The sequence below is a fragment of the Narcine bancroftii genome, chromosome 3 (genome assembly GCF_036971445.1).
Source record: "Narcine bancroftii isolate sNarBan1 chromosome 3, sNarBan1.hap1, whole genome shotgun sequence".
Lineage (NCBI taxonomy): Eukaryota > Metazoa > Chordata > Chondrichthyes > Torpediniformes > Narcinidae > Narcine > Narcine bancroftii.
In genome coordinates, this window is record NC_091471.1 from 329,826,451 (window position 1) to 329,847,272 (window position 20,822).

The following is a 20,822-nucleotide window of genomic DNA, read 5'->3' on the forward strand; positions in this document are numbered from 1 at the left end:
ATCACATACAACCCTGAGATTCGTTTTTCCTGCAGGCGTGGCAGAATTACCACTTATTGGTAGTGCAAGAAAAACTGTACATAACGTACACGTGTAAACAAATAAAGAAATGTGAACAAACTGAGAGAGTGAGAGAAATCAATAAAGTCCACAAGAGTCCTTAAATGAGTCCCTGATTGAGTTTGTCGTTGAGGAGACTGATGGTGGAAGGGGAGCAGCTGTCCCTGAACCTGGTGGTGCAAGTCTTGTGACATGTAGACCTCTTTCCTGATGGCAGCATTGAGAACAGAGCATGTGCTGGGCGGTGTGGATCCCTGATGATTGCTGCTGCTCTCCAACGGATGGTGGGGGAGGGTTTTGCCTGTGATGCCCTGGACTGTGTCCACTACCTTTTGCAGGGCTTTACGCTCAGGGGTATTGGTGTCCCTGAACCAGACCTTGATATAGCCAATCAGCACACTTTCCACCACACCTCTGTAGAAATTTGCCAGGGTTTTCACGTCATACCAAACCTCTGCAAACCACCAGGGGCGAACAAAAAATGTACAGGCAATACACAGAAAAAAAATAGTATAAATATGATGCATTGACCCTACCTACTCATAGGTGGTGGCCATAGAGATCCATGCTTGCATTCATCTTCAACAAAATTTACAAAGCATCCAGAACACTTCCCACAGATTGGAGGCAAGAAATTGTTACCTAATATTCAAGAAAGGATCAACAGAGAAAATGAGGAATCAAAATCAATTAGCCTTGGTATCTGTTATTAAGGGAACAGGAGCCACACACTTAGAAAATAGGAATAAGAACATGGATTTTTAAAAGGGAAATTTGTTGGACTTTGTAGTTCTAGATGAAAGGGAATCAGAGATTGTGAAGGGCTTGGATTTTTTTTATAAGTGGCAAATGGAGTTCAATTTGGATTAATGTGAGGTGATGCATTTTGGAAGGTCAAACTTAAAGGCAGAGTATATAGTTAATGGTAGGATTCTTAACAGTGTGGAGGAACAGAGGGACCTTGTGGTCCAAATCCATACATCTCTCAAGGATACCATACAGGTTGGTAGGGTAGTTAAGGCTTATTGATATGTTGGCCTTCATTTTTCAGTCAATTAAGTTCAAGAGTCGAGAGTTAATGTTGCAGCTCCATAAAATTCTGGTTAGACCATGTGGAATATCGTATTGTTCTGGTCACCTCATTATGGAAGGATGTGGAAGCTATGGAGAGGATGCAGAGGAGATTTACCAGAATGTTGCCTGGAGAATGTCTTATGAGTCAAGGTTAGCATAGTTAGTTGGGCCTTTCCTCTCTGAAGTGAAGAAGAATGAGAGGAGATTTTATAGAGGACAACAAGATTATGTGAGGCCTAGATAGGGTGGATAGCCAGCACTTTTCCCCCAGGGCTATAGTAGCAAACACATTGACCATTTTTTATGAAAATTGTGTTAGTAGTTGTAGTGACATGGAAATCAGATTCCTATTTAGTAATGGAAAGATGACATGGAGGGGAGTCACGTGATGGAGTAGTGGCCTGTCGGGGAACTCCAGCCCTCTCCGGAAAAGTTGAAAAAAAAACACAGAAAACACAAAGGCACAAACACAAAAATTAAAATAAAATGAAAGTAAAGGTGGGAAGAAAATGGCAGCGAAGAAAGAAAAGTCGAAAGCAACGGGAAGAAGAGAAGAAGAAAAGACATCGGAAGAAGAAGGTGAAGGCCTTACCTGTCCGAGGAGGCCCGCTGTGGAGAGAGAAGCCCGCTCCCTCAGGTCAGTCGAAGTCCCGAGCTCGGGACTACAAAAATGGCTCGCGGAGCCAAGCAAAAGTGTGCAACCGCGCAAGACAAAAAAAACACTGACGGGAGAGGGGACCAGCTGAGAAGTCGATCTCCACAGCTGAGAATGACAGCCACAGCACAACAACATCAAGATAACATAGAAAACAACGAGAACAAGAAAGAAGAGAGTAAAAAAAAATCAAGGAAACAACAGATGACCAACCCAGAGGAAGAAGAAGAAGAAGAAGAACATAGAGAAATGGAAGAAGAAGAGAAGGGCAAGACAATGGATATTTTTTTTAAAGAATATATGGAATCAGTAAAAGAATGGCAATCACAAGAATTTAGTGAAATAAAAAGAAGAATTAAAAGTACAGAAGAAAAAATGAATAGATTAGGGATGGTCATGTCAGATATAGGAAAAAGAGTGGACAAGGTGGAAGAACGAGAAAGAGCCGTAGAAATGGAAGTAGAGGACTTAAAAAAGAAATTAGAAGAATCTAATAAAAAAGTTAAAGAGACACAAGAGCTGTTAGCTCAGAAGATAGATATAATGGAAAATTATAATAGAAGAAATAATATAAAGATAGTGGGCCTTAAGGAAGATGAAGAAGGCAAGAATATGAGAGAATTTATAAAAGATTGGATCCCCAGGGTCCTAGGAAGACCAGAATTACAGGAAGAAATGGAAATAGAAAGGGCACATAGAACATTAGCCCCTAAAGCACAGCCACAACAAAAACCAAGATCCATTTTAGTAAAATTCCTAAGATATACAACAAGAGAAAATATATTGGAGAAAGCAATGAAGAAAATAAGAGAAGACAAAAAGCCACTGGAATAAAAAGGTCAAAAAATATTTTTCTATCCAGACATAAGTTTTGAACTCCTGAAGAAGAGAAAGGAGTTTAATACAGCAAAAGCGATCCTATGGAAAAAAGGATATAAATTTATGCTAAAGTACCCAGCGGTACTTAAAATAGTTATTCCAGGGCAGCAAAACAGATTATTCTCGGATCCGGAGGAAGCACGAAAATTTGCAGAACAACTACAAAACAGACAGAGAGATCAAGACATGTCTTCTCTTTGGCTTGGCTTCGCGGACGAAGATTTATGGAGGGGGTAAAAGTCCACGTCAGCTGCAGGCTCGTTTGTGGCTGACAAGTCCGATGCGGGACAGGCAGACACGGTTGCAGCGGCTGCAGGGGAACATTGGTTGGTTGGGGTTGGGTGTTGGGTTTTTCCTCCTTTGCCTTTTGTCAGTGAGGTGGGCTCTGCGGTCTTCTTCAAAGGAGGTTGCTGCCCGCCAAACTGTGAGGCGCCAAGATGCACGGTTTGAGGCGATATCAGCCCACTGGCGGTGGTCAATGTGGCAGGCACCAAGAGATTTCTTTAGGCAGTCCTTGTACCTTTTCTTTGGTGCACCTCTGTCACGGTGGCAAGTGGAGAGCTCGCCATATAACACGATCTTGGGAAGGCGATGGTCCTCCATTCTGGAGACGTGACCCATCCAGCGCAGCTGGATCTTCAGCAGCGTGGACTCGATGCTGTCGACCTCTGCCATCTCGAGTACTTCGACGATAGGGATGAAACGGCTCTGTATACGCTTATCTTTGTGAGGTTTTTCAGTTGGTTGTTTTTCCAGACTCTTTTGTGTAGTCTTCCAAAGGCGCTATTTGCCTTGGCGAGTCTGTTGTCTATCTCATTGTCGATCCTTGCATCTGATGAAATGGAGCAGCCGAGATAGGTAAACTGGTTGACTGTTTTGAGTTTTGTGTGCCCGATGGAGATGTGGGGGGGCTGGTAGTCATGGTGGGGAGCTGGCTGATGGAGGACCTCAGTTTTCTTCAGGCTGACTTCCAGGCCAAACATTTTGGCAGTTTCCGCAAAGCAGGACGTCAAGCGCTGAAGAGCTGGCTCTGAATGGGCAACTAAAGCGGCATCGTCTGCAAAGAGTAGTTCACGGACAAGTTTCTCTTGTGTCTTGGTGTGAGCTTGCAGGCGCCTCAGATTGAAGAGACTGCCATCGAACTATATGTATGTGTGTATATGGGTATATATATATATGTATATGTGTGTGTGTGTATGTATATATGTGTATACATGAGTGTATGCGTATTTAAAAGAAAATATATAGAGTATAGATAAGAATTAATAAGGGAAAGAAAGGGAAGAGAGGAAGTAAGGAAGGAATTAAGAGAGTGACCTTAGTTGTATATGAAAATTGAAATCTTTTCTGGGGGGGGCTGGGTGGGGAGGAGTTACGGTCACTGCGAAATCAGTTGACGCTTGCGAGTGAATTCACAAATCCAAATGGAGAGGGGAGATGTGGTTGCCCGACAAGGGCAAGGAAGGGGAGGGGATAGTGGGGGTTAAAGAAATTTTAGATAGGAGAATATGGGAAATGTTTGATGGTTTAGAAATGTTGTCTTATAAAGTGTTCAAAAAAAGAAAGCAGAAATGGATAAGAATGAAAGGTAATGATGAGGAAATGGAAAGGAAAGATAAACAAAGTATGAAATGGCTATGTTGAACTATATGACTTTAAATATTAACGGAATACATAACCAAATCAAAAAGAAGAAACTGCTAAATTTACTGAAAAAATAAAAAATTGATATAGCATTTGTGCAAGAAACACACTTAACTGAAATGGAGCACAAGAAATTAAAGAGAGATTGGATAGGACATGTAACAGCAGCGTCATATAATTCAAAAGCTAGAGGAGTAGCTATATTAATCAGTAAAAATGTACCAATTAAAATAGAAGAGGAAATAATAGATCCAGCAGGGAGATATGTAATGATAAAATGTCAGATATATTCGGAGTTTTGGAATTTACTCAATGTATATTCACTTAACGAAGAAGATCAAAAATTTATGCAAGATATTTTTTTGAAGATAGCAGACACGCAAGGGAACATACTAATAGGAGGGGATTTCAACCTTAATTTGGATTCAAACATGGATAAAACTGGGAAAAAAATTAACAGAAAGAACAAAGTAACCAAATTTATAATTAAATCGATGCAAGAAATGCAACTTTTGGATATATGGAGGAAATAACACCCAAAGGAAAAGGAATATTCATATTATTCGGGTAGACTTAAACATACTCAAGAATAGACCTATTCCTGTTATCAGCTCGCATGCAAGACAGAGTTAGAAAAACAGAATATAAAGCTAGACTATTATCGGACCACTCACCCCTGATATTGACAATAGAGTTAGAGGACATCCCTCCAAGAATGTATAGATTTAGATTAAACTCCATGCTACTTAAGAGGCAGGATTTTAGAGAATTAATTGAAAGACAAATTAAAATATACTTTGAAATAAATACGGAATCAGTGAAAGATAAGTTTATACTATGGGATGCAATGAAAGCATTCATCAGAGGGCAAATAATAAGTTATGTAACCAAAATGAAGAAGGACTACAATCAGGAAACGGAGCAGTTGGAAAGGGACATAGCAAATATAGAAAAAGAATTAGCAATGAAGGAAGACACAACTAAAAGAAGAGAATTGGCAGATAAAAAAATAAAATATGAAACACTACAAACATATAAGGTGGAGAATAACATAATGAAGACAAAACATAAATATTATGAACTAGGAGAAAAAACGCACAAAATTCTAGCATGGCAGCTTAAGACAGAACAAACTAAGAGAATGGTATTGGCATCAAGGAAAAAAGACAAACAAATCACATATAATCCAATGGAGATCAAGGAAAACTTTAGAGAATTCTATGAACAATTATACCAAACTGAAAATGAAGGGAAAGAAGACAAAATAGAAAGAAAAAGTGTATATCATGGCTATTGTGATTTATGGTGTGAAAAAAAAAAAAAAAAAAAAAAAAAAAAAAAAAAAAAAAAAAGAGAAGACAAAATAGATGAATTTTTAACTAAAATTGAACTACCGAAATTATAAATAGAGGAACAAAATAAATTAACAGAACCATTTGAAATAGTAGAAATACAAGAGATAATAAAAAACTACCGAATAATAAAACACCAGGAGAGGATGGATTCCCAATAGAATTCTATAAAACATTTAAAGATTTATTAATTCCTCCCCTCCTGGAAGTAATCAACCAGATTGATAAAACACAAAGCTTACCAGATTCATCCAAAACAGCAATAATTACAGTAATACCAAAGACAGGGAAAGATCCACTCGCACCAGCATCATATAGACCAATATCTTTACTTAACACAGATTATAAGATAATAGCTAAACTATTAGCAAACAGATTAGCCGTCTGTGTACCAAAAATAGTAAATCTAGACCAAACTGAATTTATTAAAAAAAGACGCACAACAGACAATATTTGTAAATTTATTAACTTAATTCATGCATTAGAAGGAAATAAAGCTCCAACAGTAGCGGTTGCTTTAGATGCAGAGAAGGCCTTTGACAGAGTAGAATGGAATTATTTATTCAAAGTACTACAAAAATTCAGTTTACCAGAGAAATATATTAATTGTATTAAAGCATTATATAAGGGGCCATTGGAGAAAGTGACAGTAAATGGATATATATCAAAACAATTTAACTTAAGCAGATCAACAAGGCAGGGATGCCCACTATCGCCCTTATTGTTTGTGTTAGCCATAGAACCACTAGCAGAACTGATAAGAACAGAAAATAAAATAAAAGGGATAAAAATAAAAGACAAGGAATATAAAATCAGTTTATTTGCAGATGACGTTATAGTATACTTAACAGAACCAGAAATATCAATAAAAGAATTATATAAGAAATTGAAGGAATATGGAGAAATGTCTGGATACGCTAGAATTTTGTGCATTTTTTCTCCTAGCTCATAATATTTCTCTTTTGTCTTCATTATGTTCTTCTCCACCTTATATGTTTGTGGTGTTTCATATTTTATTTTTTTATCTGCCAATTCTCTTCTTTTAGTTGTATCTTCCTTCATTGCTAATTTTTTTTCTATATTTGTTATTTCCCTTTCCAACTGTTCTGTTTCCCGATTGTAGTCCTTCTTCATCTTAGTTACATAACTTATTATTTGCCCTCTGATGAACGCTTTCATTGCATCCCATAGTATAAACTTATCTTTCACTGATTCCATATTTATTTCAAAGTACATTTTAATTTGTCATTCAATGAATTCTCTAAAATCCTGTCTTTTAAGCAGCATGGAGTTTAATCTCCATCTATACATTCTTGGTGGGATGTCCTCTAGCTCTAGTGCCAATAACAGGGGTGAGTGGTCCGATAATAGTCTAGCTTTATATTCCGTTTTCCTAACTCTCCCTTGAATGTAGGCTGATAACAGGAATAGGTCTATCCTTGAGTATGTTTTATGTCTACCCAAATCCTTTTCCTTTGGGTGTTGTTTCCTCCATATATCCAAAAGTTGCATTTCTTGCACCGATTTAATTATAAATTTGGTTACTTTGCTCTTTCTGTTAATTTTTTTTCCAGTTTTATCCATGTTTGAGTCCAATTTAAGGTTGAAATCCCCTCCTATTAGTATGTTCCCTTGCGTGTCTGCTATCTTCAAAAAGATATCTTGCATAAATTTTTGATCTTCTTCATTAGGTGAGTATACATTGAGTAAATTCCAAAATTCTGAATATATCTGACATTTTATCATTACATATCTCCCTGCTGGATCTATTATTTCCTCTTCTATTTTGATTGGTACATTTTTATTGATTAATAGAGGTACTCCTCTGGGTTTTGAATTATATGATGCTGCTGTTACATGTCCTATCCAATCTCTCTTTAATTTCTTGTGCTCCATTTCAGTTAAGTGTGTTTCTTGCACAAATGCTATATCAATTTTTTATTTTTTCAGTAAATTTAGCAGTTTCTTCTTTTTGATTTGGTTATGTATGCCATTAATATTTAAAGTCATATAGTTCAACATAGTCATTTCATACTTTGTTTATCTTTCCTTTCTGTTTCCTCATCACCACTTATCCATTTCTGCTTTCTTTTTTTGAACTTCTGTGATCACTCTTTATTCTGTTCAAGATGACATCTAACTGAATGCACATATCGAATGTAACATTACATGAAGTCACATGGTCATACATGTTCCCATAACACTCTTCCCCCATAAAATAAAATTGGGCTTTCTTGTAAATAACTATACAGTTTAACTTAAATTTGATAACACTTGTGGAGACTGCACCATTTCAACTAATTATTTTAACTAGAAGTACCCAACAATCTAACTTGAAAATGCATTAAACTGAGAAAGCACACAAAATCTTTGAGTCACAGTACATAGTGTTTGAGATGTTCTGGAGGATGTTTTTCCTCTTGGATCTTCTCGGGGATGAAGAACACAGAAGAGGAATGTGAACTTCCACCTTTTCTGGAACAGATAACCGTTCATCATTGGCCTACTCTGCTTGGCTGGAATCTTTTCCCCTGTGCAGCCACTGAGGATAGTGCCTCAGTAACCAGGGTTGGGTTGTACTAAGGTCAGAACATCAGGGGGATCGTCCAAAATTGGCACTGCTGGAGTCCTCTTTTGCTCTTAACTGGTCAATGTGTCATTTTCATATCTTGTCACCCACTAGCACAGAATCTGAACATGAACTTAGTTTCTTGAGAAGCACACCTCTTGCCCATGTTTCTTTATGCTCCCTGTAATCTCTTACCAATACTTGTTCTCCAATCCCCAGAGATCTTGTTGGCTTTCTCAGGGATGTCGACTGGTGAATACAAAATCCGATGTTTAGGTGCACTGCCACAAGGCGGGTTCTCAAATTGTGTCCAAACGTCAGTTCTGCCGGTGAGCGTATTGGAGTGAAGTGCAATGGTGTTCTGTATGATAACAAAAATACTGCGATTTTATGACTCCATGATGTTTTTAATGAACTCTTTGCTTTCATTGCCCGTTTAGAAGTCTGAACGAAGTGTTCAGCTTCCCCATTTGTACTCGGATGGTAGGGTGCAGATAATATGTGTCACACATTGTTGATTTGCAGGAACTGCTTGAAAGCGTCTGATACAAATTGAGGTCCATTGTCTGAAACCATCTCTATGGGTAATCCATAACCTGTGAACACCCTCGTCGGCTCTCTTTTCCATTGTTGTTGATGGGCATGGGGAGCGTGCATCAACAATAATCAGAAAGCTTTTACTCATAAATGGACCAGCGAAATCGATATGAATTCGGGGTCATGGTTGTGATGGCCGTTTCCGTGGGATAGCTTCAGTCTGTGGTGCTTTCGGTCGCATTGCTTGACAGATGTGACATCTCCAAACCATCTGTTCAATGTCTATGTCGAGCGATGGCTACCAGACGGGCTTGAGTGCCAGAGTCTTCATCTGGACCATTCCTGGATGATTAGTGTGGAGCTCCTTTAGAATGGCCTCATGCGATTTTTTGGGGATGATCGTTCTTGTCCCCCCCAAAACAGGCAAACTTTGATCGAGATTTTGTTTCGCTGAATATGAATAGCTTTCAAGTTGGGCGTCATACTGTCAGCCTCGGGACACCCATCCAAGGTACAGTACAAAATCTTCAATAGTGTGGCCTCTTTTCTTACCTCTGCTGATAGACTTAGCTGTAATGGGCAAGTGGTGAAGTTGTTCCTGGTTGATAGCTGTGGGTTCTGCAGTCCAATTGAAGTACTTCTGTCTGTTTTGTTCCAGGCAGAGGTTAGTGCGACAAAGCATCAGTATGGCCATTCTTCTCTGCAGGGCGATGCTTTCTATCAAGCTCAGTGGTTTATTGTCCATCACTAAGGAGAACCTACTATATAGCAATTGGTGAAATCGCTTGAGATCAAAGATTATAGCCAGTCCTTCCTTCTCCAGTTGTGGATAGTTTCGTTCACAGGCCATCCAACAGTGGGAAGCATATGGAGCTGGTTCCCCATACCTTTTTCCTTGACTTTTGACAATACCGCACCTCGGACTTGATGTGTCCCACATGGCCAATATTTTGATTTATCTTGTTAGGTGGTTTATATGAATGTTTGCACTGCCAATAAGTAGTAATTCTGCCTGGCCCACAGGAAAAAGAATCTCAGCATTGGTCATGTCATGTATGTACTCTGACAATAAATCTGAAATCTGAATGATAATGTTTAAAAGATCTAGTTAAGCACAAAATACTGCACATCTTTTACAGTAATGCAAAACAGGTCCATTTTATACATATATTTATAAAATATACACACAATAAATACACACAATGTACAGAATATATAAATGCACATATACATACACATATTTATCTATACATAGATACACACATATATATTATATGATATATATAGATACACACAGTATATATATATATATATACACACACATAAACAACATACACATACACAAATCTATATATACATACACACACTCACACACATGCATATCTATATATTATTATGAGCCCCCATTTCATTTAGTGACTGTCACTTTAAGGACTAGTACCGGCTGTGGAGAGAACTGTGTGGCAACAATCAGGTACTGACTGTGCCCAAAGTCGATCTTCCTCTTGAGGAAGAGAGAGAACATTTGTTGCTTTATACAGGGACAGGTGGGGAGAGAGAGAGACAGGTGAGAGAAACATTTAAAGACACAGCACACTTGATGACCAGGAGCCATTTCATGAATATTGTGCTGGAGTGACTCTGGGTGAAATGGACAATTTGGCTGATTCCTCCTGTCAGGGGAATTATTGAACCCCATTGTAACCAAAGGAAAGGTCAACTTTAAGGGGAATTATTGAACCCACCATGACCACAGGAAAGGTCAATTCGACTGACCTGTGCCAGGGTTTTTGGAAGCAAAGTGGAAGTGACATGTCTTGTAACTTTCCACACAAGGAAAAAAGGAGTTTTAACCAACATTTGACTGAAATGATATTTCTTCACAAGCAACTCAACAAGGATTTGTGATTTTTCAGATGTCCAGTCACTCAGTATCTCCCACCTCCTTCGCGATTACTTCTGTGCATCAGTTAAAGCATCTGTGTTCCAACAGAGGATTTCTAAGACTGAATATTGGACCAACTTTCCAGAATTGTGCCTAAGCTGTAATAGTCTGGGTATCTCTCTCTCTCTCTTATTCACACTCACACAAAAACACAGTATATTCGTGCATAGTTGGGATTAAGTTAATTAAGGTGTTATATTATTGGTAGTTATTAATAAATAGAGGGTTGGTGCGAGAACACAGCCTTGCTTCACGCCATTGTTAATGGAGAAGGGTTCAGAGAGCTCATTGCTGTATCTGACCCGACCTTGTTGGTTTTCGTGCAGTTGGATAATCATGTTGAGGAACTTTGGGGGACATCCGATGCGCTCTAGTATTTGCCAAAGCCCTTTCCTGCTCACGGTGTCGAAGGCTTTCAATCTTCTTCAGCATGATGCTGAACCAAGCCATGAAAGACCCCAACAATGAAGACGCTGTTTACATCCGGTACCGCACGGATGGCAGTCTCTTCAATCTGAGGCGCCTGCAAGCTCACACCAAGACACAAGAGAAACTTGTCCGTGAACTACTCTTTGCAGATGATGCCGCTTTAGTTGCCCATTCAGAGCCAGCTCTTCAGCGCTTGACGTCCTGCTTTGCGGAAACTGCCAAAATGTTTGGCCTGGAAGTCAGCCTGAAGAAAACTGAGGTCCTCCATCAGCCAGCTCCCCACCATGACTACCAGCCCCCCCACATCTCCATCGGGCACACAAAACTCAAAACGGTCAACCAGTTTACCTATCTCGGCTGCACCATTTCATCAGATGCAAGGATCGACAATGAGATAGACAACAGACTCGCCAAGGCAAATAGCGCCTTTGGAAGACTACACAAAAGAGTCTGGAAAAACAACCAACTGAAAAACCTCACAAAGATAAGCGTATACAGAGCCGTTGTCATACCCACACTCCTGTTCGGCTCCGAATCATGGGTCCTCTACCGGCACCACCTACGGCTCCTAGAACGCTTCCACCAGCGTTGTCTCCGCTCCATCCTCAACATCCATTGGAGCGCTCACACCCCTAACGTCGAGGTACTCGAGATGGCAGAGGTCGACAGCATCGAGTCCACGCTGCTGAAGATCCAGCTGCGCTGGATGGGTCACGTCTCCAGAATGGAGGACCATCGCCTTCCCAAGATCGTATTATATGGCGAGCTCTCCACTGGCCACCGTGACAGAGGTGCACCAAAGAAAAGGTACAAGGACTGCCTAAAGAAATCTCTTGGTGCCTGCCACATTGACCACCGCCAGTGGGCTGATAACGCCTCAAACCGTGCATCTTGGCGCCTCACAGTTTGGCGGGCAGCAGCCTCCTTTGAAGAAGACCGCAGAGCCCACCTCACTGACAAAAGGCAAAGGAGGAAAAACCCAACACCCAACCCCAACCAACCAATTTTCCCTTGCAACCGCTGCAATCGTGTCTGCCTGTCCCGCATCGGACTGGTCAGCCACAAACGAGCCTGCAGCTGACGTGGACTTTTTACCCCCTCCATAAATCTTCGTCCGCGAAGCCAAGCCAAAGAAGAAAGAAAGAAGATTAATAAATAAATTGTTTTAAAATAAAAAACAATGTCTCTTGGTGAATTTCTATTGCTGATGGTCAGGGACGTAACTAGATATATTATTTTGTGTGTGTGTGTGTGTGTGTGTGTGTGTGTGTGTGTGTGTGTGTGTGTGTGTGTGTGTGTGTGTGTGTGTGTGTGTGTGTGTGTGTGTGTGTGTGTGTGTGTGTGTGCCGTATATTTCAGAGTATGTCGACTTGTGAAACCCTAAAAAATTTCTTAAAATGAGGGGTCGACTTATACGTCGAATATTCTTTTGAGACCTTAAATTCACCAAAATAAAAAACAGATTGACATAAATTTGGCATATATATCGATGCTGGAAACATCTCTCCACAGCAAGTGCTACTACTCCCTGAAACCTCCCCACTGCTGGGATCCTGAGAACGCTGATGCTGCTCTTGCCTGGAGCGCGATATCGCTGCTCCAGCTCTGTGGGCCATCACTGACTGGTATGGCGAGGGTTTTTTAAAAAAAAATTACTTAATTTACAGCTTGTGATTGGGCTGTTTTAAAAATTTTTTGGGGTTGTACCTGGGAGCCATGGAGAACCTGAAAAATGGGGGTCGACTTAAATGCTGGATATACCATAAAACACTTAAAATTAGGCTGAAAAATGGAGGTCAATCTATTTGCTGGTCAACTTATACGCCAAAATATACAATGTGGCGGCATGCTACTGCAGCAAGCAAACAAGCTGGTGCTCCAGATGGCAAGGATGTCTTAAAGCCAGCAGACCATGAAGTGGCACTGGCCCCAGCAAAGCGAACCAGTGGAGAAACGGCTAAAGCAGCCTATCAGGGCCAGTGACCCTAAAATGGCGCTGGCCCCGGTGTACAGCCAACAGACCAGGGCAGGCGCACAGCAAAGAAGGCATTGACATATAAAGGTGTACCCATGCACGGGAAAACCACCTTTGTCATGCAGTACTTGTACTGCTGTCATAAATCTCGTTGTATGTACAATGACAATAAAAAGTTTATTATTATTATTATTTTTATTAGAATGTGACTTTAGTAATTGGGGCAAACTGCAGAAATTGGAATGTTATAAAAGACAGGTTTGAGTCTTAATAAACCAGATCTTAACCTGACCACACCTGTGAGTGTCATTCTTTCGTGTAGTGCAGGGGTGTCAAACTCAAATTCACAAAGGGCCAAAATTAAAAACTTGGACTAAGTCATGGGGCAAACTAAATATTTATTGAAAATTTTCAACATCTGCATTTTTTCTCTTCTTTCAACATATGTAATGTTAAACTTTTTCTTATTAAAATAAATGTTTAAAAATAGTTTTGGTTAAACTCTTTCCAGAAGAAGCATTAACAAATGAGAAATAAAATATTCAATATTTCTCTATAGCCTTTAAGCTCCTTTTAAATGTAATTTTTTTCACAAGCCAACAAGTCAAAAAAATAACAACTTGCTTCAATGACAAACAGGTTTGTCTTTTAAAATGATGAACATACAGTCTGCCTCCCACCTGTCTTGAAATGTCCTGTTTTCTGTCTTTCGTTTGGCCATTTTTCGTAAGGGGTTTATTACATGTGAGTTGGGCGACAGGACACAGATGCTAATGAAAGTAAAGAGAGGAGGTGGGGGCAATTAGCGGGCTGACGGGCCGGCGCCAACTCATTTGCAAAGCATTCTGGGATTTGTAGCATTAGCTGTGCATGCGCTATACAGGCGCGGCGGCCAGCGGGCCAGATTTAATACATATGAGCTAATACATATGATTTTGCAGGCCAAATATAATTATATCACTGGCCAAATTTGGCCCGCGGGCCTGAGTTTGACATGTGTGGTGTAGTGCATGGCTACAACAGTATATATTGTTGTATGTCTTTGGCTTGGCTTCGCGGACGAAGATTTATGGAGAGGTAAATGTCCACGTCAGCTGCAGGCTCGTTTGTGGCTGACAAGACCGATGCGGGACAGGCAGACACGGTTGCAGGGGAAAATTGGTTGGTTGGGGTTGGGTGTTGGGTTTTTCCTCCTTTGTCTTTTGTCAGTGAGGTGGGCTCTGTGGTCTTCTTCAAAGGAGGTTGCTGCCCGCCGAACTGTGAGGCGCCAAGATGCACGGTTTGAGGCGGTATCAGCCCACTGGCGGTGGTCAATGTGGCAGACACCAAGAGATTTCTTTAGGCAGTCCTTGTACCTCTTCTTTGGTGCACCTCTGACATGATGGCCAGTGGAGAGCTCGCCATATAACACGATCTTGGGAAGGCGATGGTCCTCCATTCTGGAGACGTGACCTACCCAGCGCAGTTTTATCTTCAGCATTGAATCCACGCTGACAATAAATCTGAAATCTGAATGACTACCTGGGATTGGTAGTCATGGTGGGGAGCTGGCTGATTGAGGACCTCAGTTTTTTTCAGGCTGACTTCCAGGCCAAACATTTTGGCAGTTTCCGCAAAACAGGACGTCAAGCGCTGAAGAGCTGGCTCTGAATGGACAACTAAAGCGGCATCGTCTACAATGAGTAGTTCACGGACAAGTTGCTCTTGTGTCTTGGTGTGAGCTTGCAGGCGCCTCAGATTGAAGAGACTGCCATCCGTGCAGTACCGGATGTAAACAGCGTCTTCATTGTTGAGGTCTTTCATGGCTTGGTTCAGCATCATGCTGAAGAAGATTGAAAAGAGGGTTGGTGTGAGAACACAGCCTTGCTTCACGCCATTGTTAATGGAGAAGGGTTCAGAGAGCTCATTGCTGTATCTGACCCGACCTTGTTGATTTTCATGCAGTTGGATACCATGTTGAGGAACTTTGGGGGACATCCGAGGCGCTCTAGTATTTGCCAAAGCCCTTTCCTGCTCACGGTGTCGAAGGCTTTGGTGAGGTCAACAAAGGTGATGTAGAGTCCTTTGTTTTGTTCTCTGCACTTTTCTTGGAGCTGTCTGAGGGCAAAGACCATGTCAGTAGTACACACACAAATTGCCTTTCCTGCCTATATGGGAAAAATAACACCTATTTTTGCAGATGTACACGCAAAGGCACCACATTTCCACACAGTTATCCAAACACAAACAATTTTTTTTGTCCGTTGTACAGCGGAAAAGTTCTCTTTCCCCAGAGTTGGGCAACAGGTTAGGGAGCCAGATGGGGACTCTTTATCGGTGGCGGAGGTGCGTGACGCAGGCCTACGTGCCACCCGGCCGCGCGGAAGGATCGCCGAGAGTGAACAGACGCGGAGCGGCCGCCATCGGCCGCCGAGACCGAGGAAAAGGAACCCGGAGACGAAGCGCGGAAGGGAGCAAGGACTCGCCTCGCCTCGCCATCCCCCCCGCCACCTCAGCAAACACCCCGGAGTGAACCCCAGCGGCACTAAGCGCCATTTAACCCGACACCTCCCCCCTAAAATCGGATGTGAAAGAAGGGGTTGCCCCGCCTTACCGAGCGAGAAGAACGACAAGAGGGGGGAGAGGAAGGGTTATCCACTGGATGCCGCGGCCGGAGTGGCGGTTGGTGACCCCAGAGTGACCTCGCCCCTCGCGCAGCTGACGTCAGCGCCCGCCGCCCCGTTGCCCCTCCGCCGTCCGCACCGATGGCGGAGTTCGAGGAGTTCGTGGCGCCGCCCGAGTGCCCGGTGTTCGAGCCGAGCTGGGAGGAGTTCAGCGACCCGCTAGGCTACATCGCCAAGATCCGGCCGGTGGCCGAGCGCAGTGGGATTTGCAAGATCCGGCCGCCGCTGGTAAGACGGGGAGTGTGATGGTTGGGGGGAGGGGGTGCTTGGGGTCAGAGAGGGGGTGGTACCTGGGATTGGGACTGGGATAGAGAGGATGAGGTACCTGGAATTGGGACTGGGATAGAGAGGGGGTGGTACCTGGCATTAGGACTGGGATAGAGAGAGGGTGGTACCTGGAATTGGGACAGGAATGGAGAGGGGGAGATAACTGGAATTGGGACTGGGAAAGAGGGTGGTACCTGGGATTGGGACTGGGATAGAGAGGGGGTGGTACCTGGGATAGGGACTGGGATAGAGAGGGGGTGGTATCTGGAATTGGGCAGGAATAGAGAGGGGGAGATAACAGGAATTGGGACTGGGAAAGAGGGTGATACCTGGGTTTGGGACTGGGATAGAGAGGGGGTGGTACCTATGATTGGGACTGGGATAGAGAGGGGGTGGTACCTGGAATTCGGACAGGAATAGAGAGGGGGAGATAACGAATTGGGACTGGGAAAGAGGGTGGTACCTGGGATTGGGACTGGGATAGAGAGGGGGTGCTACCTGGAATTGGGACTGGGATAGAGAGGGGTGGTACCTGGGATTGGGTCTGGGATAGAGAGGGGCTGGTACCTGGGATTGGGACTGGGATAGAGAGGGGGTGGTACCTGGAATTGGGACAGGAATAGAGAGGGGGTGCTACCTGGGATTGGGACTGGGATAGAGAGAGGGTGGTACCTGGGATTGGGACTGGGTTAGAGAGGGGGTGGTACTTGGGATTGGGACTGGGATAGAGAGGGGGTGGTACCTGGAATTGGGACAGGAATAGAGAGGGGGTGGTACCTGGAATTGGGACTGGGATAGAGGGATGGTACCTGGAATTGGGACTATAGAGAGGGTGGTCCCTGGGATTGGGACTGGGATTGAGAGAGGGTGGTCCCTGGGATTGGGACTGGGATTGAGAGAGGGTGGTACCTGGGATTGGGACTGGGATAGACAGAGGGTGCTACCTGGGATTGGGACTGGGATAGAGAGGGGGTGGTACCAGGAATTGGGACTGGGATAGAGAGGGGGTGGTACCTTGGATTGGGACTGGGATAGAGTAGGGGTTGTAACTGAAATTGGGACTTGGATAGAGAGGGGGTTGTACCTGGGATTGGGACAAGGATAGAGAGGGTGTGGTAACTGGAATTGGGACTGGGAAAGAGAGAGGGTGGTACCTGGGATTGGGACGGGGATAGAGAGGAGGTGTTTTCTGGGATTGGGACTGGGATAGAGAGGTGGTGATAACTGCGATTGGGACTGGGATAGAGAGGGGGTGGTACTTGGTATTGGGACTGGGATAGAGAGGATGAGGTACCTGGGATTGGGACTGGGATAGAGAGGGGGTGATACCTGGAATTTGGACTGGGATAGAGAGGGGGTGGTACCTGGGATTGGGAATGGGATAGAGAGAGGGTGGTACCTAGGATTGGGACTGGGATAGAGAGGTGGTGGTACCTGGGATTGGGACTGGGATAGAGAGAGGGTGGTACCTGGGATTGGGACTGGGATAGAGAGGGGGTGGTACCTAGGATTGGGACTGGGATAGAGAGGTGGTGGTACCTGGGATTGGGACTGGGATAGAGAGAGGGTGGTACCTGGGATTGGGACTGGGATAGAGAGGGGGTGGTAACTGGGATTGGGACTGGGATAGAGAGAGGGTGGTACCTGGGATTGGGACTGGGATAGAGAGGAGGTGGTACCAGGAATTGGGACTGGGATAGAGAGGGGGTGGTACCTTGGATTGGGACTGGGATAGAGTAGGGGTTGTAACTGAAATTGGGACTTGTATAGAGAGGGGGTTGTACCTGGGATTGGGACAAGGATAGAGAGGGTGTGGTAACTGGAATTGGGACTGGGAAAGAGAGAGGGTGGTACCTGGGATTGGGACGGGGATAGAGAGGAGGTGTTTTCTGGGATTGGGACTGGGATAGAGAGGTGGTGGTAACTGCGATTGGGACTGGGATAGAGAGGGGGTGGTATCTGGGATTGAGACTGGGATAGGGAGGGAGTGGTACCTGCGATTGGGAATTGGATAGCGGGTGGTTGGTACTGGGATTGGGACTGGGATAGAGAGGATGAGGTACCTGTGATTGGAACTAGGATAGATAGGGGGTTGTACCTGGGATTGGGACTGGGATAGAGAGGATTAGGTACCTGGAATTGGGACTAGGATAGAGACGATGATTTACCTGGGATTGGGTCTGGGATAGAGAGGGGGTGGTACCTGGGATTGGGACAGGGATAGAGAGGGGGTGGTACCTGGGATTGGGACTGGGATAGAGAGGATGAGGTACCTGGGATTGGGACTGGGATAGAGAGGGGGTGCTACCTGGAATTGGGACTGGGATAGAGAGGGGTGGTACCTGGGATTGGGTCTTGGATAGAGAGGGGGTGGTACCTGGGATTGGGACTGGGATAGAGAGGGGGTGGTACCTGGAATTGGGACAGGAATAGAGAGGGGGTGGTACCTGGAATTGGGACAGGAATAGAGAGGGGGTGGTACCTGGAATTGGGACTGGGATAGAGGGGTGGTACCTGGATTTGGGACTGGGAAAGAGAGAGGGTGTTACCTGGGATTGTGACTGGGATAGAGAGGGGGTGGTACCTGGAATTGGGACTGGGATGGAGAAGGGGTGGTACCTGGGATTGGGACTGGGATAGAGAGAGGGTGGTATACCTGGGATTGGGACTGGGATAGCGAGGGGGTGGCACCTGGGATTGGGACTGGGATAGAGAGGATGAGGTATCTGGGATTGGGACTGGGATAGAGAGGGGGTTGTACCTGGGATTGGGACTGGGATAAAGAGGGTGAGGTACCTGGGATTGGGACTGGGATAGAGAGGGTGTGGTATCTGGGATTGGGACTGGGATAGAGAGGAGGAGGTACCTGTGATTGGGACTGGGATAGAGAGGGGGTGGTACCTGGGATTGGGTCAGGGATAGAGAGGAGGTGGTATGATGGATTGGGTCTGGGATAGAGAGGGGGTGGTATCTGGGATTGGGACTGAAATATGGAGAGTATGCTACCTCACATTTGGACAGGGATAGAAAGGGTGTGGTTCCTGGGTTTGGGACTGGGATAGAGGGGTGGTATTGGGATTGGGACTTGGATGGAGAGGAGGTGGTACCTGTGATTGGGACTGGCATAGAGAGGGGGTGGTACTTGGGATATAGAGGGGGTAGTACCTGGGATTGGGACTTGGATAGAGAGAGGGTGGTGACTGGGATAGAGAGGAGGTATCTGGGAATGGGACTGGGATAGAGATGGGTGGTATTGGGATTGGGACTGGGATAGAGTGAGGGTGGTACTGGGATTGGGACTGGGATAGAGATGGAGTGGTACTGGGATTGGAACTGGGATAGAGAGGGGGTGGTACCTGGGATTGGTACTGGGATAGAGAGGTGGTGGTACCTGGAATTGGGACTGGGATAGAGAGGGGATTGTTCCTGGGATTGGGACTGGGATAGAGAGTGGGTGGTACCTGGAATTGGCACTGGGAAAGAGAGAGAGTGGTACCTGGGATTGGGACTGGGATAGAGAGGGAGTTGTACCTGGGATTGGGACTGGGATAGAGTGGGGGTTGTACCTGGGATTGGGATAAAGAGGGTGTGATATTGCGATTGGGACTGGGATAGAGAGGGGGTGGCACCTGGGATTGGGACTAGGATAGAGAATATGAGGTATGTGGGATTGGCACTGGGATAGAGAGTGGATGGTACCTGGGATTGGGGCTGGGATAGAGAGGGGGAGGTACCTGTGATTGGGACTGGGATAGAGAGTGGGAAGTACTTGGGACTGGGACTGGGATAGAGAGGGGGTGGCACCTGGGATTGGGACTGGGATAGAGAATATGAGGTATGTGGGATTGGCACTGGGATAGAGAGTGGATGGTACCTGGGATTGGGGCTGGGATAGAGAGGGTGAGTTACCTGGGATTGGGACTGGGATAGAGATGGGAGGTACTGGGATAGAGAGAGGGTAGTACCTGGGATTTGGACCGGGATAGAGAGGATGAGGTACCTGGGATTAGGACTGGGATAGAGAGGTGGTTGTACCTGGAATTGGGACTGGGATAGAGAGGATGAGGTATCTGGGATTGGGACTGGGATAGAGAGGGGTTGTACCTGGGATTGTGACTGGGATAAAGAGGGTGAGGTACCTGGGATTCGGATTGGGATAGAGAGGGGGTGGCACCTGGGATTGGGACTGGGATAGAGAGGATGAGGTACGTGGGATTGGCACTGGGATAGAGAGGGTGTGGTATCTGGGATTGGGACTGGGATAGAGAGGAGGAGGTACCTGTGATTGGGACTGGGATAGAGAGGGGGTGGTACCTGGGATTGGGTCAGGGATAGAGAGGAGGTGGTATGATGGATTGGGTCTGGGATAGAGAGTGGGTGGTATCTGGGATTGGGACTGAAATATGGAGAGTATGCTACCTCACATTTGGACAGGGATAGAAAGGGTGTGGTTCCTGGGTTTGGGACTGGGATAGAGGGGTGGGATTGGGACTTGAATGGAGAGGAGGTGGTACCTGTGATTGGGACTGGCATAGAGAGGGGGTGGAACCTAGGATTTGGACTGGGATAGAGAAAATGAGGTACCTGGGATTAGGAGTGGGATAGAGAGGGGGTGGTACCTGGGATTGGCACTGGGATAGAGAAGGGGTGGTATCTGGGATATAGAGGGGGTAGTTCCTGGGATTGGGTCCGGGATATAGAGGGGGTGGATCTTAGGTCTGGGATAGAGAGGAGGTGGTACTGGGATAGAGAGGAGGTGGTACACGAGATTGG

At 44.7% G+C, this 20,822-nt stretch overlaps 1 protein-coding gene and 1 long non-coding RNA gene across 6 annotated transcripts in view; one reads left to right on the plus strand and one right to left on the minus strand.

Moving 5' to 3' along the window:
- LOC138759191 (uncharacterized) overlaps positions 1-15,200 on the minus strand; it is a 111,809-nt gene extending 96,609 nt beyond the window's left edge. For 3 of the 4 annotated variants that reach the window (XR_011354649.1, XR_011354650.1, XR_011354651.1), the window contains exon 1: positions 597-732. This is a non-coding gene — a long non-coding RNA (uncharacterized lncRNA). Of the gene's footprint in view, positions 1-596; positions 733-15,044 lie in introns of those variants that run through there. The other variant, XR_011354652.1, reaches the window with a different exon arrangement.
- A 270-nt stretch (positions 15,201-15,470) lies between these two features.
- The window catches only part of kdm5c (lysine demethylase 5C), an 89,615-nt gene continuing 84,263 nt past the window's right edge, over positions 15,471-20,822 (plus strand). For both annotated transcript variants that reach the window (XM_069929248.1, XM_069929249.1), the window contains exon 1: positions 15,471-16,010. In XM_069929248.1, the coding sequence (XP_069785349.1) occupies positions 15,864-16,010 (147 nt within the window). In that variant the 5' untranslated portion in view covers positions 15,471-15,863. The remainder of the gene's footprint in view (positions 16,011-20,822) is intronic.